General features: G+C 44.6%; 1 protein-coding gene across 1 annotated transcript in view; it reads right to left on the reverse strand.

Moving 5' to 3' along the window:
• Window positions 1–2,417: 2,417 nt before the first annotated feature.
• The window catches only part of LOC119381697 (Down syndrome cell adhesion molecule homolog), a 151,470-nt gene continuing 129,823 nt past the window's right edge, over window positions 2,418–24,064 (reverse strand). The window contains exons 16-29 of the mRNA XM_049412870.1: window positions 22,817–22,975; window positions 20,288–20,358; window positions 18,943–19,264; window positions 15,595–15,693; window positions 13,558–13,746; window positions 11,994–12,311; window positions 10,738–10,908; window positions 9,816–10,054; window positions 8,682–8,745; window positions 8,120–8,204; window positions 6,194–6,333; window positions 4,455–4,590; window positions 3,297–3,531; window positions 2,418–2,734 (exon numbers count right to left, since the gene is read on the reverse strand). Of these exons, the coding sequence (XP_049268827.1) occupies window positions 4,556–4,590; window positions 6,194–6,333; window positions 8,120–8,204; window positions 8,682–8,745; window positions 9,816–10,054; window positions 10,738–10,908; window positions 11,994–12,311; window positions 13,558–13,746; window positions 15,595–15,693; window positions 18,943–19,264; window positions 20,288–20,358; window positions 22,817–22,975 (1,892 nt within the window). The 3' untranslated portion in view covers window positions 2,418–2,734; window positions 3,297–3,531; window positions 4,455–4,555. The remainder of the gene's footprint in view (window positions 2,735–3,296; window positions 3,532–4,454; window positions 4,591–6,193; window positions 6,334–8,119; window positions 8,205–8,681; window positions 8,746–9,815; window positions 10,055–10,737; window positions 10,909–11,993; window positions 12,312–13,557; window positions 13,747–15,594; window positions 15,694–18,942; window positions 19,265–20,287; window positions 20,359–22,816; window positions 22,976–24,064) is intronic.

A 24,064-nucleotide genomic window follows, 5' to 3' on the forward strand; every position in this document is an offset into this window, starting at 1 on the left:
TTTCATACCTTCCATTGTGGAGTGATTCGTTGCGGATAAATTAGCGCAAATAAAACAAAGAACACAAGAATGGAGAAGAGGACAATCACTTTTCCTAAAATTTTTTCGTGTTCCTTGTTTAATTTCCTCTAATTATATCGCTTAGTCATACAAGAACTAGTCCAACAATCAATATTGTTGTGCAGGGATTTAACCAGTTACCTAGTTTATGGCATGTAGTCATTGCTTCTTATTATCGTTTATCTCACTCTCTACGCAGTCTTCCTTAATATGCATCAGCTAAACGTTTTATGTGCAAGTTGCTGTTGTCATCTCTTTTTAACGCTTCGGCAAAGTATCGCAAAGCAGGAGCAAAAGATGAAGAGTACTTGAGAAAATAGCACGACTGCTGCTTCAACTAAACTTCTCTTAACATTCGAATGTGCCGATAAAAAGAAAACTTTTAAAAATCCTCCTGTACACATACATTGATCAAAAGTATTCTCAAAGAATATTCTCAAGCATATTCTCATAGAATAGAAAAAGAAGGAGACGTTGGTTTTACTTTACCTTCGTGTAGTATATGAAAGGATAATAGTTGAACCGCACTCAGTATGGTGTAGCACTTCTGGGTTGTTTGTCCCGGTCCCCTTCGTGCGCTGTATGTAATCGCTACAACAAAATCTGAATGCGCACGAACACTTCGCTTATTATTTTTCCAGATTTAACACTTGCATCATAACGCAATTTTTCTTTCGTGATCATGCGTCGGCATTATTTCTCTTTGTTAGGCTGCTCTTTTTCGTCCGTCGTCTGATACTCAGTGTACGCAGCAGACTGCGGTTTACTGAGCTCTCGGTACAAGCTAATTAGCCATACATTGTCTCGCTTCACGCAAACCGCTCATTGCCGGAGATAATCTGAGATCGCCTGCTTAAAAAAATACTGGCAACAAGTTTTTGGCAGCAACGAATGTTATTTGCCGTCTTCGCTTGTTTCCTGAAGGCGTGTTTAAGGGTATATTTTGCGTAACAAGGATATTAATTTAAGGACAAGTAAATAAAATTGCTTGGCTCTCAATTTCATGTTCATGTAACTCAAAATGGTGTTTTGATATTTCTTCAACCGCGATGTCAGGCGAGCGCACAGGCATCATTGCTAGCGCGCTGTGTGCACAGGAATATCGTCTTGCTTCCTTAAGACCCTACTTAACAGGACACACACACCAAATTACGAGAACACGTAGCCTTGATCAGATGTCTCTGACAATTCCTTCGTGTCGTAGCTCTGCTTTGCTCTGGAACAATATTAGTCAATATCAAGTATACTATTAAAGTACAATATGTTACTCGCTCCTAAAGACTAGCAGGCATGTATATTTCTTCAGTGAGAGGAAAAATGGAGAACGCCTAGCAGATATTGTTTGCAAAAGAATGAACTAAACAAGTTCAATTATCAGGGCCAGCTAGCATGAGTATCTGCGTTCGCCGTTCGAGCTCTCAATGGCAAATGTCGGCAAGCACTCAGAAGTAAATATAGAGGCATGTTTATAGCGCAATACGTGGCCTAGCTTTGATGACATGGACACAGTGATGTTCCGCAGGCGCCCCCGGGGATAGTATTGGAAAATCCCGCTCTCGCACTGGCGGATCGAAAGGAAAAATTGTAATTCAAGTTACGGATGACGTGTTCTTACAGGTTCATCGCATTTCAATATCGTCTCTCCGCAAAGCACACGGTCGCTTGCTGTCGAAAAAAGTACAGATGACGAGCCATATACTCTTTCTCTATTATTTTCCATACGCGGGGCCGAAAATATCATTTTTACAACATTTTGTCGAATCAAATGAGAAAGCGAACGGAGAGTTGAAAGAGCATGCATTCTGATATGAAAACGTGCAACGTTAAAATTATGCGATGCTTCACGAATTAAATATCTGCATTGGTGAAATAGAGGCCCCCATTTTTGCCTTTGTTTCACACTAAGACAATTTTCAGCTAATATAAGTCGTCTAACGTACTGCACTGCTGTGTCAACGGAGATTTCTGCATATTTGGCCTAACTACCAGAAGGCCAGCCCCCGTAATACTTTTAATTTCGGAAACTGGTTCTTGAGCACAGTGGAACCGGGTGTTACCGAAAGCCTAGGGAACTTTATTTGTAGTTTAAATCAAAATATATTAACAGATAAATAAGAATGAAAGTGATATGAAAGTGCTTAAAGAATGCTGTTCTACTTCCATCTCCTGTGAATCGCGTGAGGAGTTCTAACTATTTTCTTCCATGATTGAAATATACGCTGCTTAAAGCATCGTCGGCACATCTGCTCGCTTCACTAAGAAATGGGCTGCGAACTTGCGTGACGAGAAGCATTCAGGTTTCGATTAGAGTAAGCCCCTCGCGAATGCACAGATGACGCGCACACTTTAAACAGTCGCCATATTTTATTGTTACATGTACGAAAATAATCTTCTTGGCCGCACCGACTGCTGGCACACAACATGCTTACACAACGAGTTCGCCTTGGAAAGTCTCACGAACGCTGGCACAGCTTGAAGCACATCACTGCAGTTATTTATTTCACTCTGGGCCGTATACGCCGCTGTTTCTCGCAGAAAGTACACTGCCTGTCTCTTGGGCGGCAAAGGACCAACGTTTTCGCATGGTTTTTTTTTTTCGTTCACGTGCGGGCTCTTAGTAGTTCTCTCACGGCAGTAACATTACTTGGTGCACTCGGACCACGAAGAGTCTCGCCTGAAAAATAAACATGTCAAGGTGGCTTTAGTTAAGATCATTTGAAATGGCTCGCTGGATTTTCATGAGATTTCTGCCTTTCAGAAAACAAAAGAATGAAAGTCATGAGCGAAGAAGCCACACCGAGTGGATTGTATCACATTACTTGATTTAGTAGTTTACCGTACAACGCAAGGATAGCTTTCTTGTTTAATTCAACACTACCCAAGGAGCAAGTGAACTTTTATCAGTAGTTTATTCAGGATGTTAGAAGTCTATTGGCCAAACCGCTTCCATAAAATAGGAGGCACACTTCAAAATAAAAACCAACAAAGATAGCCTCACTGCCCATTGTGTCTACTGAAGCTTGGAATGTACTCTGGATGCACACCGGCAGCGTTACTGTTCCAACTATTTGTATAGCCTGCTCTGTGCTTAAGGCTTGCATCACCGCGCTTTCTTCAGCTCCCTTTTGCCATAGTTCTTTTCTTTTTGCACTTATTCACAACGTGCAGATAGTACAGCAAGTTCTTTAAACATCTAATGGTTCCATGTGAGGGCAACAATTTTACAGTTGACTCACCTTACATTTTGTGACGTCATAGTCCTCGCAGAGTGTCAGCGAATACCTTCAAGCGCGAGGACGGCCTTTCCACGTTTCCCTCCGTAAACTTTCTCTTTCGGTAGTTGTAGATTCCAGAGCAAAGTTTTGCCCATGTCCAGATTCCAAGAGGTACATTTGGGCCTCCGCATGGTGGTACGTTGACGCATTAACATTTTCTCCTTCGAGAACACAGATTCCATATCTGGCCGCCAGGCTGCGTTAGTGAAACACTGGTGTTGATGTGTTCAACGTTACATCCTTGCGGCACCGTGTTGTAAGGTTCCAGTTACACTTATTTAATTCACTTTTATATTATTCGTGCTTGAAAACTAGCACCCATGAAACAAACCTCAAGTGAAACTAATCTCAAAGTACTGCAGTATAAAGTCATAGTTCATAGTCATTCATAGTCACATGCTCCGCTTAATTAATGCACAATGCACACCGTATGTGCACACAGGATTTCCCAAAACATTTTCCTACAGATTTAAGTATACTTTTCTAAGCAACATGTTGACCATGTTTTGAGTGCGACTGTCCGTACGTAGACATGCATAGCAGGAAAGCGTATGGTTTCCAGTCTAATTCCTAAAATTCCCTGGTTCACATATCGCCACTGTAGAGGTTGAGAGAGGCAGTCCGTAGAGGTGCGCGTCGGCTAATAACGAATTTTTATGTTAGCACAGATTGTTAGATATTGTTCTGCAAAATTTGAGAGAAATGCAGCTCTCTTGACCTATTATTCTTGGCCATAGTCAGGTGACAGGCTTTGCAAAGAAATGATACACTGCAGAACTGATTTTCAAAATGGTACCAAAAAAACATGAATTGGTCAAGTACAACATTTGAAGGTATTATTTTTAATATGGCTGTAAAAGTTCTACCATTTGCTTGTTCTCAAGATTTTGTTTCGGAGTTTCTACGTGTTTCTTATGTTGACGATTGTAAATGTTGCGTATGAAATGTCAGTTCTTGAATAGTTTTCTCGTAGTCAAAGCGCGCTCACTGAAACTAAGATAGCCAAATAACGTTTCAATGAAAAAATATAGCTTTTTTCTATTTCAGCATATATATTGTAGTTTACGTTGCGTGTATAGAAGGCGAATAAAGTTGCATTAAACCGGGCAGTCTACTCACATCTTCTGCAGCACATTCAGCGCCTTGTTCGTTTTGTTACTTCCTGGATCAATCCCGTTTTCTTGTCTCTGGCATCTTCCGGCCGTCCACAGGCTCCAAGGTCACGTTGGTACTTTCCCCATGAAATTTCTGCGAACTATGATCCAGAACTATGAAGCGGCGGTAGCATCGAGGCACCCTACTGGTACCTATGAATTCTAAACAACGAACACGCAGCTCTTTCAAGTTCTCCGATACATCCACCGTAGCCATATCCTCTGCTCTGATGAACACAATATGTAACTATTCTAATAAGGCGTTACATATTCTGGTGTGATCGAACAACGCGCTGAGATAAGTGTTAGAACAGTAGATCATTTCACTCCGGGAGGTGACATCACCTTGGAAGCTGGAAGATAAATTGTCCTCCCATCTGAACTTCACCATTGCAAATAAAAAACGCTATTCGACCCGAAGGTCTCGCGATCGCATACCGGTCGCGGTGGCCGCATTTCGATGTCGTTGTATGCCAGACGCCCGTGGTACACCTTAAACGATTTAGGTACACATTAAACAACCTCAGGTGGTTGAAATTTCTTGAGCCCTCCAGTACGTCGTCCTTCATAATCATGTCGTAGTTTCTGGGACCTAGAGCCCCAACAATTAGTATATCGAAAACGCTATTCGCTTAAAAAACATAGTTGATCCCTCCGTCGTAGGAAGCGGTATAACACGAAAGTAAAATGTGTCTTTACAGAAACAGTTGAATGCTTACTGTACATTGACATAAGAGAGCTTGCACTAATGCCACAATGTGACAGCAATGCCTATTGGTGTTTGACAGCTATAGCACCGTTTAACGTGGATGTACCCACATTGATGCTTGGTGGTACACCTTCATCACGATGACTAACGTCCATCATCAATGATTAAGCCTTTGTGCTAGCTGTAGTAGTTAATGGTGAGAGCGGAATCAGAGAAAGTAGTGAGATTACCAGGAGAGCGTCGCTGATTAGGCGCATAAGTTGGGCCATGGTCGCCATCCCGTGGCATGTTAAAGAATTTACAAAAGAAATCGTACCGCGGCAGGGCTAGAGGGAAACACAACAGGTGTCATGTCCCCCCCACTAGCCCGGCCACGATTTCTCTCGGGGCCAGCGTAAGCGGGCAACGCGGCGTTACAGCCAGGCGGGGCAGGTGAGCTTCGCAGAGCTATTTTTAACATTATGCATGCTATGATTGAGACCAAGACTTGCACTAAGGTCGCCACCTCACGGTGTGTTAAGGCGTTGACAAAATTGGACTTCTTGTATTGAAAACACGCCGAATGGAATGGACGCGTAGCAACGTCGCGTTGCAGGAGCTAATGGCGAAGGCCACGGTCATTATGCGTTACTTCACTTTAGCGTTCTCAGACGGCGACACCACCTCGCTTACCAAGAGCACTGTGAGAGGAAAGTAGGAGATATAAAAGGCGCATGTGTAGAATCTCCTCACCGTGTGACTGGAAAAAAAAAGAGGGTGGCGCAGTGAATAGCGTGCCCGGTATCTGTTGTCGTGGGTTCGACTCCCGTTGATGAAACTTTGTTCGAGTTTTGCTCTGCCACCGCATCGCGTGCATTTTTTCGACATCATTTCCGTGACGGCAATACGTCACTGAAGTCTGGGTAGACACCGGCATAAAACACTTTCGCGTTAAAAATAAAAATGACGAGTCATCATTGGCCCGGCTCTCTCGAAACGCCGCATAATAAACTTACAAGAAGTGGTCGTGTCCTTCATGCAAAGGCGGTTGTCTCGACACGGCACCTTTTCCGAAGGCCCGATAAGTGCCTCGGGAAAGGCACCGTTGCAGGCTTCTCCCTGCAAGTCCTCGACGTCGGCGTCACTCCCAGAGCTCCTGCGTAGGCAGGCGATCATGACCACTCACTTATAAAATAAAGCTCAACAACAAACAGCCACTTTCTCGCGCGCCTTACAGTGCGTGAACTGCACGCAACAGTGCCGGGCTCTTAAGGCAAATCAACCTGTAATAAAGTTTAATAGAGTAACATCGATCGAGCTGACACCACCAGCAATCCAACAGACGAATCTTTTTGCTGGAAACTTAACAGCCCTAGGGAAAGCGAAGTAAGATTTGCCAACTGAAAACGATCAAAAGTCTATTTGCGGCTATTTTTTGCGGCCGCTGATATCTTCAACTAATATCTTTCATTCATTCACTGATTGCTCAAGGGATGCCAACATTGAGCAGCGATGCATCGATCTGTGAGAGTCGCCCGCCTAAAGTGTTGACAAGCTTTGCTTACTTCACCTAGGTTTTCGGTTTTCTTGAATCTGCGACATAAAAAAAAAATTTGCAGTGGCTTAGCTCGGCTATGCCAGGATATACGTGGCGTTAGCAAAGGTTCAGCAGATTATTCTTAGCTTTCCAGGTTGTCTAAGATTATTAGCCTTCTTCTGTTCATTCTTCGTACACTGAACCGCTAATTGCCAGGCAACTACTTCGGGATCCGATGAGATAAGCTTCTCGGCTCTTCTGCGCCATTGAGCAGCATTTGTGCTCTCCTTCTCCATGGCGTTACCCACCTGGAAACGCCAGTCAGAGGCGCTATCAATCGTCTCCAGTGCAGTGTCAGACGGCGACTGCACAGCGAAGGCGAATAGCTGCGCGCGCGCTGACGCCAGTTTGTCCACCATGGCTACGACGTCACTACTCTCGAATGCGCAGACCAGCAGCGGCGAGTGGTGGCGGAGAGCATGTGAGATCGCCGTGGCGGAGAGAGTGCGGTGGTGGAGAGCGCGGAGAGTGGTGAGCCAGCTGTGTGACATCACTGATCCTCGCGCATGCGCAGCACGGCTCATGAGGTACCACGCGAAATCGGCTCCGGCTAGGCAAGTGTAGCTAACGCTACAAAACCGGGTTTTTCAAATCCGTAGGAAATTTCCAGCGAGAGAAATCTTGGTTCTCACTCGACGTGTAACCATTTACAAAAAGACACGGTGAGGTACCAACAGGCATTCTCCGGAAACTCTGTGTATGAAAAAAAAAGATTTAACGATCCTTAACATTCCGACAAACTCGGTTGGCTGTGAGAGTTCAGGGGAGCAAACTGAAGTAGTCTCTGTCGAAATAAAGGCTATTTTGCAGACTCCCATTAAATTTGAGACCCCTGCGCACAAAGTTCGTGTGTGAAGGTGTGGCATTCGTAAACTCTTCAGAAGTAAAAAAATAACGTGTTCTTTTGCGCCAGACCACTGCTATAGTTTTTCATAAAGGTCCCACGCATCAAACCTCCGGGTTAAAAATGATATTTACTGCATTATAAATGCTCTGATATATTTTAAAGTACGTGTATGTGGAATTCAACTGCTTTATTGGGGCGATAATTTCTGGTTAGAAGGGGTTACATTAAATGAAATTATAATTGTCCCAATGCTTCATAGTGCGTGCACACCGGAAACCTAGCTGCCGTCACCAAGGAAGTAAAATCGCCAAAGCCATATAGAAGAGCGAAAACTTAGTCATTCAAGAATCGCAGTAGTTAGATAAAAATTAAACGGAAAGACAAGCGGGAACTATATAATTAACCTCCAAATATATCACCAAGCCAAATCAGCATCACAAAGCGCAAGCGCCTCATCTCAACTCTATCGTTTCAACTTTCACTGTATAGTGCACGTACCTGTCACCATCGTCCCTCCACAGCTTCTTTTGGGCTTTCGTCTTTGATATGTGAAACGGCGAGCTTGTGTAGATCGCTTCTCGGCCTGCGAACATTCGAGTGAAATGCTCACTTTGAACAATTGCTTTCGAGTATTTCAGTTGACCAACAGGTCCCGTTTGGAAGCAGGTGTAATTATGTTATGTTCGAGGCCTTTAGAACATTTTTGCTACTTACAACCACGGTCTGTAACTGCGTCCGTACATTAAGAAAATATTCTTATTATGACAAGGACTTCAATCGCAGATTCCATCTAAGTCAATGAACTGAACAATGCTTGCATAAGTGTGACATGTTGACGAGATTTTGTTATATGACACATTTTAAAGCATAAAACGTAACGTTTACGCTCGCATTTAAAGCACCAAATTGTGGTCTGTAATGAAAGTAATAAAAACCTATAAAATAACAGAACACAGCATAGACGAAGGGGCTTATGTTTTTATTTTTTGGTAATGCAACGCCTAAAAAACAGCCATGAAATGAATAAAGTTAAACAATACAAATTGTTTTGTACGCGTACCTGCTTTTTCGTAGACTTCCATTTCCGCCACCAACGTCTCGGTCCTTGGTTCCCACATTTCTAGCTGCAATAGAAAAAATGTTTCGCCGAATTCTCATTCTGTGGCACACCGTTAAGACCAATCACTTATCGTGTGTTCGTAAAAGTTTGAACGAACATAGCACATCTTTATGCGAGAAAATCATCCCCATGCTTTTGATTCGCGTCTTCGTATTTAACCGTCTAGCTACGGCGAATCATCTTTGAATTGTTTCGAGAACGTTAGGAGTGCCGGATTTGTCTGAACGCCCCTTGCCCTTTTTTTGGACAAAAAGCAGTTATAAGTGAATTTAAACGCAATTATCGGGAGGGCGGCGCTTTTCACACTAATAGTGAGCGCCGTGTAATCCCCAGGCCCGTAGCCATGCGGGGGGGGGGGGGGGGGGGGGCAAGCACCCCCCTCGATATATTATTGAAAGGGGGGGTTAACGGAAAATAACTAATGAAAATGGGCATTTTTCTAAAATAGGCAAGGCCTTCAGCAAGCGTCCCGCCCCTCCCCGCCCGGAAAAAACTCCTGGTTACGGGCCTAGTAGTCACCCATGCGGCGTCAAATGCTGTCTCAGTGCGCCATAAATACTCAAATCCTTGTAACATACCAAACACCATGAGCTCGGTAAATTCATTGACCGCTGCAGCGATAAAAACCACTAGATTACATACGGCAATATAACTATCATTATTGTAGTATTGCTAACGAGAGCTTCGATTGCCTCACGACGCGAGCTACCGCCATTTCGGACGAGGGAAATATGCTGACAGTTGTTTCTACACTCCATGTCGGCTTTTTGAACAGTGTTATAAAATCAGCTGGATGACTATGTTTAAAAACCTAACCGTGTAAAACACAGAAAAACTGCTCCTTTCTTAGTGAGCTTTCGCTTATCCCGAAGCGCACAAGGGCGTTCACATTGTATAGAAGGTGTTTTCGGTTTTATCGCCACATCAGAAATCTTAACTGCAAGTGGTACCTTTCTGCGGCAAAAATAAGCTAAAGGGCGCTTTCTCACGCGAGTATTAAATCTATAGCATTCCTAGACGGTACACTGCCAAGTTCGTGCAAAAATGTAAGTGAGGCTTCGTATATTGACCTACTCTCTTGACGGGATAAGGCACGTCGTACGTCCGGTTCATGGGATCGTCGGCCCCGCCTCCTTCCCTGGCACCAGTCACGTGGTTGAAGTGGCCAGAAGCAGCGTTCGCAGCCGCACCGCCCCTGTGGTTCGTCGCGTACGGCGCTGGGTAGTAGACGGGCTGCCTCGCCTGGGATTCTCGGGACACGGCCAGCATCACGTCGCCCTTGACGCCATCGCAGCACTCAGCGACCACCATGCCTGCATCAAGATGTTGCAGGAATGTTCCACCCTGGAAGCACCTTCCTCCCACTTAGTTCCTTTTCATTCCCTAATCCCTTTCCCAGAGTGTAGTGAACCGGACGCGCGTCTGGTTGACATCCCTGCCTTTCCTTCCATTCCTCCTCCTCTTCTTCTTCATCATCATCATCATCACCTTTGCTGGAAGGCTTCAATAATCACTTTGCGAAGCTCTTTGAGTGTAATATAGATAACAAACATTGGTGTATGCAACTATTCCTGTGTCGACTCTTCCTGTGTTACCTCAGGAACTACTCAACTAAGATAGGATTGAATAATTATACAATATACACTAATCAGAAGCCTTAAGCTAAACTCTTGGATTCCAAGTGCCTAAGTTGTGATAGCATTAAGGCACGCCTCAGCGGAGGACTCTGGAATAACTTTGACCACGTGAGGGTCTTTACCTGGCACATGCATCTAAGCACATGGGTGGTCTTCCATGTCACCCTCATTTAAATGTGACCTCCGTGGCTGGGAATGGAACCCACGCAGATCGCGCTTAGCAACATAAAACCTTAGCCGCTAAGCTTCTTTAGTGGGTGTGCATGCCTTCAGTTCAATTGCGAGTTTACTTTCCTGGGATATATTAGCTCATATTGGTAAGAACGCTATTCATAGGGACAAAGAACGTCGAGAAGTACCGTCGTTGAAGCGCTGTCTCGGGTCGTAGTTTCGTTTTCTCAGCATGAACAAGACGATGCCGATGACGATCACCAGTACTACGATGGCGCTCACGATGGGCACAGTCACGGTCAGATGCCTGTAGAAGGCAACCTGGGGGTCCACGAGCTCGTACCTTCGGGAAGGAACGTCTGCACGGCCGACCAAAGAAATAAAATCACACGCTGACGGCCTTTGCTTCAAGCAGGCATTTAAACAGATAAACGCTGTAGTAAAAACAAGTACAACTAGTTCAACTTGAACAGCATTTGTTCTGTTTGCCGGAGTTGTAACTAGAGACAAGTCAGCGCTTTTGTACACTAAGATCTGTGGAACTATATAGGGGCACAGCTTTAGAAGGCAATGGCATTTCTCCTCAAACACGGATGAATACGATCCTATACTAATGGGCGCGCACTGCTGAATGACACCATGAGCCGGATGACCATTGACTCCGCTTTTGGAGAAAATTAGCGGAACTACGTATTTAGTCGCGGAGGCAATCAGCTGCCGATCTTCAGTCATCTGGGCGAGGCTTCTTCAGCGTTTTATTCGACTACAGTTTCAGTTTCGCCGTGTTGTTAACGACCGCTTGGTCTAAGCTATGCCATTTTCCCATTTTGAGAGTCGTTGAAATGGTATTTAAATAAATACAACGGGAGAGTTTTTGTAAGAAGGTTTTTTCAGATATCTGACGTTTCAAAGGACACATGTAAAATTACAAAGTAGCATCCTTATCTTGAAAACTTACGCATTGCTGAAACAAAGAGCGTCAGTAATAATGCCACCGACCAGCCTGTTGACACCTTAAATACGAGTCTAGGCAGAGGACCACAAGCAAGGTGTGGGAGTGTGCTCTTTGGTATTCCGCATTTCAAAAGATTTTGTGCCAGAACGTGCACAGCAGACAAGAAAGCGACAAAAGCCTGTGTTCACAAAAAATATCTTACGGTACCATTTTCCTGTCGGAGAAAACTTGAGCCTATCCTAGCTCTTGGACACATTTTTAGCGTAGCCGACCGGCCAGTGAGAAAGATAACTTATAAGAAAATGCTTTGTGAATTCGGTCACACCTTTTTGGTTTTGTCAAACAAGGCATGTTCAAAGAAGCACACCTGCAGGTTCGGAATAGCGTGTCCTCTTACTGACATGCTATTCGCGTCAAGCGTAAAGCTAAGCGGTAAGCGCTGTACTCTGTACCTCAGCGATCTGCAGCATCTCTAATAAGTTAGCTTACCTCCTGCGAGCGTCAGCGTGGCGAAGCTCAGCTCCACTTCGGTCGAGCCAGCATCGTTGTGGGCCGACATCAGTAACGTGTACCACGTGCCTGGTGCCAAGTCCGCAAGCTGAACGAGTTGCTGCTGCGGCACTACGTTGTTCGAGTGCAGAGTCCAGTCGGACGACGAAGGAGGCGGAGAAGGCGCGCGCGTGTCTGGCCTGTACTGGACCACGAAGTAGGAAACTGGGCAGCCACCGCTCTCCCATGCGTCGAGGTGCAGCACCACGAACGTCGTGTTGACTTCGAACAGACGGTTTGCGTCAGGTTCCACCGGACCTACGGCGAATAGAGTTTTTTTTTTATATTTGAAAGATTCGAAATGGAAGGGTAAAACGCATCGGTAAAATGAAAGCGAAACGAGAGCTTGGCAGGAGGATCTGTGGCAAAAAAAAGTAGGCATGTTGATAACAAAAATGTTTTGTGATGTCCCCTCATGTCCCCTCATGAAACCTGTCCTTTATTATGCAAGTGAAAGAATTATATTTCTGTCACAGCTAACTTCCGCTCGTTGTTTCTGTACAATAAATTTTTGATCATGGGCCCTCTTTCTAAACTAAGCAGATGTAAAGACACTGTATATCCTCAAATGCGCAAAAAAACAAATTCTGCTGGAATATCTTTCCTAACTACTGATTTACCGAACAAACACTCTGCTCTTTAGCGTGTATTGGCAACTAACGACAAGATCAACTCGTCACAATGATAAAGGTATTTCAACTCCCATTGTGCCCACAATATCGGTACCGTTTCCGATATTATGATAATGACTGCCTATAGGTCTATCTGACTGCTTAGATTAATGTTAGGGACAACTGTAATTGTGCTTTTCATTCTTTTGAATTCAAATCTATTATACATTGTTCGCTACTTCTTCCATGTACAGTTCTCGGCGATTGAAGAACGATATGCGGAGCGCGTGGCTGCTGGCAGTGACGCTTACGGTTAGGGCGAGAGCGTTCGCGACGCACGGCCACTGCATCGGGTAAACAGTGGTTCAGTCTTTGGCTATTGGTGGATCCGGTGGAGCGCTGAAATCCTTCGTAACGCACGCCCGCCAGCTACAGTCGTTTCGCGCGGCGCGGTACGTGAGCACAGGTGCTGAAACCATAGCAACCAGCGCTCCTCCGGCGCCACCAAGAACCGCAGGCTGAACGGCTGTCTAACGGATGCAGTCGCCATGCGTCACGAGCGCTCTCGCCCTCATCCATATCACCAACAGCCACGCGCTCCGGTTATCGCGTTTCAATCGCCGATACCGTGAAGGTTTGAAAGCAAATTGATCGCCGCTATGTAAAACATTCACGCATCCGGACAACTTCGTTCTATTACGACCAGATTATGCGATTATTAAATTGTCGATATCAGCAAAACAAGTGTGTTTCATTTCTGACTACTTAAAAAACGAGGTTATCGTTATCACAAAACCATATTCTCATCGCTTTGTAATTTCCAATCGTCCCCCTCCTAGTCCTTACGCCGTAAAAGAGCTGAGTACATCACACGTATCATAAAATGAACTCACGTCCTCCGTTGGTCCGCACGCTGAGCGTCTCTCCCTGGGGTCCCTTTCCGGCGCGGTTAGCGGCTCTGATGTAGACCAGGTACTCCGTGCCGCAACGCAGGTCTGACAACGTGAAGGCCCTTCGGTCAGGCGGCACCGACACCTCGTGCCATTCACCCCCCGATTCTGATTTATAGTAGAGCGAGTAGCCTGCGCAACGTGGAAAGCAACGAGTCATTCGAGTGTACTCTAGTCCTTGTCCCTCATAATGCTAATAAGATATGTTTTGAAATGAGAATGTCCAGCAGAATGAACTAAAACTCGACCAATACTAAACATCTCCTTTGGAGGTGTCAGATGACCGACTGTTCAGTAGTAAGCGCTGGCGCTCAAATCTATGATCAACAACGCTTGTGCTTGCTTTTGCAGATGAAACGGATACCGTTGTGTCCATGCATAAAAGTACATCTATGTAGTGTATCTGCCTCCCGCTGACTAAACATCTTCTTGTTAAGTGGCATTATTGTTTCTGTTTTCGATACTTTCTTCTACACTATGGTGGCGTTATTCAAATACAGTGTTGTGTACTGCGCATTTTTTTAGTTGTCGTGTTACTGTGATAACGTTGTTAATTTCGAGTCTTCTACGTTGTACGTTCGACACACTGAATAGCTAAGGAGTAGCCGGTACTTTATTTGTGCGCAAAGATATCGTTATATGATAAAAGAAAACATAAGTTGCGAACGTGATTCACTAGTTAAACATAGGCCTACTACTGATATAGCATACTATAAAGCGCTCGTTTGTACCTTCTTTCTGTGTTTTCGTCTTTTGTGCGCGCTAAAAATTTCAAACATGAATTCATACCAACTCGCTCAGCTATCAGTTTTACTACTATAAAGCCTAACCAAGTTAACAGCTGCGACAGTCTATGGTGACAGTAATGGAGCTTTTAATACAATAACGATGCAAGACGGTTCTTTCTTTTATTTAGAAAGCCTGCCCAAGCGAGGAATAGTGACAAAACTGTCACAGGAACTGTCACAGGGCAAGGCAAAATTTGTCACAGGAATTAAACGCAGGAACTATTGCGGGATAAGAAAACAGATGCCACAGGCAAGGAATAGACGAGGTAGCGATGGGCTTGTGTCTTCTTTTAGGGGCGAAGCTCCTAAAGCCGCGGGTCTGTCCCTCCTAGCTCATGCGTGAACCCCTATGCCGCGCGTATGTGCCAGTGGTGATGGCAACGAAGCAGCGCGAGTGTTCTTGGCCCAGCGCAGGGACGAAGAAGACGTTGCAGTTCTTTCTCTGATCGATAAAGCGTGTTTGTTTGTCGTGCTCCGTGTCATCGTCGATCCCACGTCGTTACACTGGTGGAGGTGTCGGGTAAGCTTCATGCTTGGCACTCCATCACGGAGCCGACAATCGAGCCCGGAATCGCCACCACGCGTCGAAACACCGGTCCACCGATTCAGTCGCCGTCTGCTAGTCGCCGCCATGACCGTGTACCTCGCACCCAACCTGTCTATCGGGGACGTCAAGTCGTTTATAGACGCTGCGTTACGTCACTACGACAACAAGTACAAGAACCACCCGTTTGTGCTGGTTGGGGACTTCAACGTGGACCTCATTGCCAATGACTGGATCGTGCAGCACATGCTTTCCAAATACGCACTCAGATGTATCCATATACAACCTACCACGATCCGAGGGACGTGCATAGACTTAGTGTTTGCAAACTTCCCACTGCAGCCAGTACAAGAACCTCTCTCGCTTCATTTCACGGACCATAAAGCCTTCATAATCAAGGGACCCCGCACTCCAGCCGCCATGACAACGACGAAATGAAAAGAACAAACGAAGAAACGAAACAACAAACGAACAAGAACAAAATAAATGTTGATTTTGTATAATATACGCACAGTCTTACGTCTTTCTATGATGTAATGGGCTAACTTTCACGGGAGAGTTACGGTTTACCGATGATCTCCCCCTCTCGAGCTTCGCCCACTTATCATCATTCATTCCGTGGATATGGCGTGATTTTTTTCTTTTTACCTGTGATGGGGATCTCTTGATGATGCTCGTTCTCCCAGTTCACGGATACAGACCGTGACGTTGTGCCGCCTACTCGTAAATGAGGAGCACTCGGGGGGTCTGCAACGAAATAAATAGAAGAGGAAGATGGAGGATGTAGACAACATAAAATCAGGACAGAGTGGGTATGACGTGAAAGTTTGCAATCGTTTGCATGCCATACGTCTAAGTTGTGGTAGTGCAAGCACAGCGCAACGAACAAGATACGTGATGTAATAGTTGTCGCCACCCTGAATAATTTCATATTCAAAAATTTTTGCTCTGAAGACTTCATACTCGAGTGCAAGTTGCGGCCCCCGTTGGTACAATCCCTGCACTGCGCGTATGAAACATACTGTATATAGAGGCGAAGCTTTAGATGGCACGGCGAGTAGTCAGAAAGCGATTCAAGGATCTCCGCGTAAAATAATCATTTAGGAGATATAATGTTGCGAATATGTATTCCATGCACGCAAATGTGTTTTCGAAGTACCTGGTGAAAGCGAACGCGTGCGCAAACTATTACTACAATGTCAGTACTACAAGATTTATTTAGTGTCAAGTTTTTCTCATGTGATACTTCATATTATGGTTTACTGTTTGCTTTTATTTGCCTGTTCTTTTTTCGCTGCATTAAATCCTCAACCCAGCAGCGTCAACGTCTTTATAAAGCCTTCACCATTTTTTGCTCTTGAAATTAAGGCCCAGCTGTAACGTACAGAAGCTTTTTATAGAGCCAGCAAGCAGCTCGCATTAGATTTTTTTTTTTTACAACGACCGCCAAGGAAGAGAACATGGTAATTAAAGCAGACCCTGTGCCCCTGCACGCCTTGTTAGTGACACGTACACCAGGCTAAAAGTAAGTAATTTCTCAATGTTGAACGCTTCCTTAACACTCCTGTTTTTGGCAGGCAAGTGACAAAGCATACTTGGCAGTCCGCCGCAAACCATTTTGCCTCGCTTAAGCATTCAAAAATTAGGCAGATGAAGCTCTCTCCTGTCAGCTTTCAGTAAAAAGAAACTGATTACGCAAATTAGGCTATATTTCTCGCGAGCTGAACAGTGCAATTCAATCGAGTGTATTTATTATTGACAGTCATTTTTAAACTGCATAGGCACCAAAGCGACACTGACCAACAATAATATATATTACATAATTACACATATTGGTAAGTTCTCTTGCACAATGGAAGAAAACTCCACAAGCAACAAAAGACAAGCGGTGACGTTATACCTCCGTCTCGCGGTGATGTCATAAATTGTCACATTTTTCGGGCCTAGCTGCCTTTTAACATTATATATTAACTGGACTTTTCTGAAACATTCATAAGCGTTGTATTTCAGTTGTTATTTAAAAATTTTCATAGCACCACTATGACCCAAACATGAAAACACAAATTACGGACATCAAGGACGCGAGCAAATTTAAATATGGGTTTAATGCGTGCTTTTAGTAATCTAATTGTTATGTCAAAGCTTGTTAAAATCGATTTCTTTGAAATATACGTAATTAGCTTAAAGAGATTTACTGCTTTGATTACGTACAATCGAATACAAACATGTTTACCAGATTTAATAAGCAGAGGTTTCATTCAGCGAGGGCCCATTCTGCCTTCTGAGCGACCATCTGACTTCTGGTTCGCCCAATGGTCATTGCGGTCCGTTCAAGGCGGAAAAATAAAGGCTTCTAATGTTTTCCTTTTCATGGTTGTGCGACACAGTTTTTTTTCTTTCTCCTTCTTTTTATCTCCGAATGGTGCTTCTCATATATCGACCCACACTATCCTTTTAAGGCACAATATATAGCGACGCATTAAAGGTGCACTTTCTGTCTTTGACAAGGCGGTATAAAGACCAGTGCCTGGGCCAATGACTGAGAATGACCGATCGTATGGCATCGATGACGTAATGGCGTTCTCAGAAGCGCCAGCGTCGCAACAATACGGCCGCTGCCCGAGGAGTCAGAAGTCGCACTCCCATTACATAATCGTTTATGGCAGCTTGGCGGAGCGCATTTGGACAATCGTAGCAACAAAGAAAAAAATTATATATATCGCGAACGCCCACGTTACCCTCCAAGTTCGTAGACGCTGCGGGGTGTGGTCCGCGAGATAGCGCCAGTTGTTTTCTTTTTTTTTTTTTCATCCGTTGGAGAAGAGTTGCCCCATAAACTGATAAAAGATGATCCCCTATCTTCTTTCCGTTGCTGGAATTGACAGCTCTGCGGGCATGAGCGTCCCAAACAACGCCCTTGCTTTCAGAAAGCCGGCACTGGGCGCTCAAAGGCTATAGCTGGAAGCAATACCATACGGCTGATTAAGTGTCATTGCGGAAGCACTACAGGGTCATTACTCGCAGTTCACTTCTCGTCAATGGCAGATGGCAGTTCATTTAGCGGCATTTCGTTTTTTTTTTTTCATTTCTCACCCCGACAACGCAAAGTATCCACATTTCTAGGGACTTAATGCAATGCAGCTAGGTGTGAACGGGAGTTTATACCGCGGTTAGTGACTTAACAATCTTAGCGTGGTATTGCATTTTCCGACGTTAATCGGAATCGTTCAATGTACTACACGAAATGAGTTGCTGTTCTTCTTATGTCGCATTTTGTATAATGGCGAAGGATGTTCTGTGATTTTAAGGACTGGAATGGTGGGAGCATTGTGAAAACGACGGAGTGCATGCATCTCTGGAATCAATTAACTAAGACATTTCACTACTAAAACATTTCACAATGCCATTCCGGTGTACCTCGACGTACGAGTAAACGAAAACCATAGAAGAAAAACACTTCATGTACGGTTAATTGGGGATAGTTTTATGTTTTGTCGCGATTGCCGAAGAAAGTCACTGCTTGCACTTTAGCGTCCTATAAGACAGTAGATACCATTATATGTTAGATTTCATAAAGGGTACCATGCCAGAACACCGTAATTACAGTACCACAAATAACGAAAAAGTAATTAACCAAATAGACTGATCTATACGTTTCTCGAACTGTTCAAACGTAGCGTGCATCTTGCTACTTGCATTTTTTTTTTCGCGACAATCGACTACTTTTTACTAGGAAAACACAGCTATTAGCATGCACATATGTCAGTATGCATTTTCCAAAGCGCGCCTTGATAACGAGTAAACTGAATCAAAAAGCCAGAAATTCGTAAATTTGGGAAAGTTTACGGAATGTGCGAATACGATGAGCCTCTCGAATGTTTAGCGGAGGAAATACTATTGTTAGTAGTCAGCGAGGCTGTTAGGAGGAAGTACTAAAACCGAACAATAAATGAGCGAAAATAGCATTGGCATGTCCGCTCCGCAGTGCTCACTCACCGAAGTCCAGTGTTCGCACCCTGACAACTTCCGACTGGGGTCCGGCACCTTTGGTGTTGAATGCCTGAGCGGTGACCACGTACTCCGTGGAGCGGCGCAGGCCGGCGAGTTCATAGCTTAACCTATGCGGTATAGGCTCCGCAGGCCCCGCGGTATCACCCACGTTCGCGTGTATACTGCTGGCGTCGTGGCTCACAGGAGCTGACAGCAGCGCGGGTGATGCCTCGAATGTCTTGAACGTGAACGCGTCCGAGCTGGAGAGCTCGCGGTATCCCACGTAGAATCCCTCGATCTCGTCGCCCACGCTCGAACGGTGGGGATTCTGTGCCAACGGCGAGGTGAGAAACAGAGTGAACGAGAGGGTTAGAGCTACCTGTAGAAGTGAATGGCAGATGGAGACGTAGCATTTTTGTGCTAGTACCTATACTCAAAATGCATGCACGTTAGTTATCATCAGCATCATCATCAGCCTGTCTACGCCCACTGCAGGGCAAAGGCCTCTCCCATGTTCCGCCAATCAACCCGGTCCTGTGCTTTCTGCTGCCACGTTATACCTACAAACTTCTTAATTTCGTCTACCCACCTAATTTTCTGTCTCCCCCTCACGCGTTTGCCATCTCTTGGAATCCAGTCAGTTACCCTTAATGACCACTGGTTATCCTGCCGACGTGCTACGTGCACGGCCCATAAGCTATCCATTTCTTCTTCTTGATTTCAACTATGATATCCTTAACCCCCGTTTGTTCCCTGACCCACTCTGCTCTCTTCCTGTCTCTTAAGGTTACACCTATCATTTTCCTTTCCATCGCTCGCTGCGTCGTCCTCAATTTAAGTTGAACCCTCCTTCTAAGTCTCCAGGTTTCTGCTACCCACGCACAAAAAAAAAAAAAAAACTTGCAGGGTGTGTTCAAGGATTGTAGAAACACGGTCAATAGTGTCATGAGGTAGCATAATTTTTGTCGCATCTCTCACAAGGCACTGTTGCATAGGTGGAACATTCTGCGCGAAAAGTTCCAACAAATGAGAATTGTGCATCTCGGCGCCGCGAAGTTAGCAACACAGAAAAACAGGACGAAGCTCGATGCTACTCTTGCAGCCAAGATACGTCAGGCTAACGCTTTGTAGTGTCAATCCGGTTAGTGTGGGCTGCACACAATTTCTTAGCCTGTGTAGATGCTTCGCAAAAAGAAATAAACGAATATTAAAAAGCGCATCCGCAATACACGTGTGGTGTTTTTTTTTCTCGTTTCAGCGCACAACTAATGCAAATTTTCCACGTAGCAGTGAAGTTTTTGATATGTGGCAGTTCATGTTTAGAGAAGTTCATGTTTAGAGGGATACTTACGTCAAAGGACACTGATATCGTTCTCGTGTTTGTCGCCATGGCTTGTACATTCTTCGGAGGGAACCGTGGAGCTGCAATGGTGTTATGAACAAACTGAGCTTTGGGAACGTTTATATATATATATATATATATATATATATATATATACATATATATATATATATATATATATATATATATATATATATATATATCGGTCCGTGCACATAACAAATGTGTGTAGCAGAACTGACTGGCAGTGCTTGCCTATTCCGTTTAATTAAATGTTCCTACGGCTGCTTTATATTTGCTGTTCCCATGCCTTAGTCTCAGACACGGCCTCGAGGGTCTCGCAATTAACCCTGTTTGCTGTATTCAGTACACTCTCTGCTGTCGTGCAAGTTAAGCAGCGATAAAGATAAAAAAAACACACGCTAGAGAGACTGACCCGTCTAAAAAATTACGCTTCTTTGCAGGAGTCCCTGTGATGAGTTCCCGGCTGTTTGAAGAGCTTCCCAGGATCCTCACTCAGCAATCTTACAGCTGAGCCAGGACAATCAAGAATCAAAGCTTTGTTGCCTCCATTACTTCTGTGCAGTAAGTGGCAACCCTCGAATGTTATCTATGTTACTTCCATTCTCGCAGGATGAGTGAATGCGTGAATTGTTTAAAATATGTTCGCGCTCTAATGCAGTGAATGACTGTCTTATGTCAGCATCATCAATGAATCAAGGAAATCTAATTATATAATTACGTTCATATGGAAATATTTGAATCAATGGCCTACAGAGGCTCGCGAACGGTCCAACACAGGCCTTGAATAATACTGCACATAATGTTATTCTAACCAGCACAAAAATTATATAGATCAGATAAACTTAATTTTCTTTTTCAAGATGCATCTCACCCAAGAAATACTGCGTGCATATGGGGAATCAATATCCACTTTCACAGTGGACTGCTTTTGATTTGGCTAAGCGAGGAGGCGGTCTGAATACCGCTGACGATCTGTTTTTCAGTGGACGTTGCTAGAAAGCATTGCACGTACAGTCACAGCTCCAGAGCGCAAGAGCGCGGTGTTTTCCTAAGCTATACCACCCTGGTATCTTTCAAGCTTTCAACTTCAGACAGTGTGACGGCACTGCAGGCAACTGCCAAGACCATCTTCTCGGTGTCTTCCGGTTCCTGCTTCCCCAGCAAAGCTCAACGAAACGTGTAGGCACACGATGCAAGTTCAGGCGCAGCTATCTCTAGCTCTGTTGTCTTTGTCATGATGACGCAGCATTTGGTGAAGACCGCTCTTTAATTAAACTGCGGCGTTTACAGTGACATGTTGCGTTGCTTATCGGTGAATTTAGTCATTTCGTTGCATCACTGACCATTATTCACATCTAATACGAAGTCATTTATAGAGACATATTAAGTTTTACTTAAGTTTGAAAGAGCTAGTAAGCAACTCAAATGTGCGATAACGTTAAAAACGTCAGCCATTCATAATGAAACAGGCAGTGTACTTTTTTTTTCGTCGTGCGCCCTCACATATGCATACAAAGGAAGTTCAGTTGCATTTCGGTATCTCTCGGAGTGCAGAAAGGATTTTTTTCTCGTCTTCCGCACCTTTGGTGTTTCAGCAGAGTGCCGCCGTTCTCCGATGAGCCACGTGCACATATTTCGGTCATCCGTTATGAATGTGATATGACATTACGTTCATCCCAATGTTTCTAGATCATTGAAGTAAATCGAATAGGAACTGAGAGCTCTACCCGCAGGGCCATCTCACGATACCTTCAGATCAATTTCTCGATCTCTCAACAATGCAAATCAAACATGACCATTTTTGTCGTGTAAACGGAACAGTAAATTCAAATTTTTTAGCATACCTCTTTTTTTTTTCGTGGAAAAATGCCGAGTGAGTGCGAGGCACGGATTCTTTTGCTTATTAAATATTGCTGTTCTGACTGCTAGTCCGAATATATTTTATACTATTTGGATCCTTTTTTGTTTACTCACTTAGTCGAAGTATGATAATGCAACGTATGTTTTTTGCTGACGGTGCGACTTTTACACTCTGCTGATGTGTTACTAATCAAAGCATGTTCGGCGCATATACGATGCTTAGCTTTCTCATCGAAGCTAATACAAACATTCATGATGTTCTAATTCCCTCTGGGGGCAAAATAAGATACATCTTACAAAGAACCTTCATCGTCACTGGATAGCGCGCACTTACAACGGGGACAAAGGGAGAAGAACACGATGTGTTGTCGTGTTCTTCTCCCTTTGTCCCCGCTGTAAGTGCGCGCTATCCTGTGACGATGAATAAATACCAACTCGCCCAGTTTTCTGCTTTTTTAAGAACCTTCAAATTCATTACTTCAAAATCGAACTCCTATTTATCACTACGCTGTGTCTTATTCCGTCTGTTATCTTGAGGTAACAGTGGGCCAGACGCTGTAATTTGTCATAGAAAGTTCGACAAAAGCATATAACAGCATGCCCTCTTCACAAGCGGACCAAGTAGGCAAAAGCTAGCATTAAGCCAGCACTCACGCTCTTTCGAGGTGGTGAACTCGACGGGTGCACTGTACTCGCCGATACCGAGTGCGTTGTGAGCCCGTACTCGCAGCTGGTAGGTCGTGGTTGGCAGCAAACCTCGCACTGTGGCCTTCGTCTCGAGTCCGGACACGGACAATGTGTCTTGCCAGAGGCCTGAAAAGACCGTTGGCACAAGATACGTCACCAGAAAAGAAGTAAACAAAAATAGGGTGGATAGGGGTGTGAGTACTCTTGTTAGTGAGATATAGAGAGAGGCGCTGGCATGTTCAAAACATGCCAACGTTTCCCTGCTGAGCAATGCCACGACATGGCAACTAAAGAACCAGACGCTACAACGCGGTGCGCTGTGCTTTCGAAGAGCCCAGCCGTTCTGTCTGTACTAATGGCGTACAGCAATCCTACACCTGAATTCTTCATGGTATCTGCGGAGCGTGAGATAACCACAAAGCACTTGTAATTCCAAGTTGAATCTAATGCGAACATTTTAGAAACGATGCTCTCAAATACTGCATAAAATACAGAAGATTTCATTTTTAAACAAAGTGAAATACGTACAGAGGTAGCGTAGTTATTCCTTCGAGAAAAAAAAACAGCTTCCTTCCGTTATTTCATACGTGATAATTCGTTTAGAATTGGACGCCTGGCAAACTGAAAGGGCTTATAAGAAATAACTGAAACTCGTCTGCTTTGTGTGCCGCATGAAAATGGCATGAAGTGATTAAACAAAGGAGTGGCATGGGACGAGATATTCATATACAGGTTGGTGCAAAGTTTAATGCAAAGTTTAGAGCAAAGCTTAAAGGGGTCATGATCCACTTTTCCAAGTAATGATCTAATGACCTCAGTATCGGAGTGTACTGCCTCCCGAATCGATTGCCGCAAAAATTTCTCGAATCCATCAAGAATCAGCGGAGTTACGGGGGTTTGGCGCACGCCCCAAGCGCTTTCTCTCTTTTCTCGTGCCGACGAGCGCACTGGAAGCTAGACAGGGAGGGATGGCATGGGGGAAAGAAGCTACGTCAGCGCGCGTCATGAAACGCGATCGCTCTCCCGCTGTGATTCGCTTGCGCGAGTGCGGCTATCGTGTACTGAGAAGTGCGGCGCCGGCAAGTGGCGGCACCCCGCGGCAAGAAGCGCATCTGATCCGAACGCCGCTCTCGATTTACGTCGGCTATCGCCCAATAAGCATGCTATGTCTCTTGCGACGTAAACTGACAGATCCGCGACGTAAACGGACAGACG

The sequence above is a fragment of the Rhipicephalus sanguineus genome, chromosome 2 (assembly GCF_013339695.2).
Source record: "Rhipicephalus sanguineus isolate Rsan-2018 chromosome 2, BIME_Rsan_1.4, whole genome shotgun sequence".
Taxonomy (NCBI): Eukaryota; Metazoa; Arthropoda; class Arachnida; order Ixodida; family Ixodidae; genus Rhipicephalus; species Rhipicephalus sanguineus.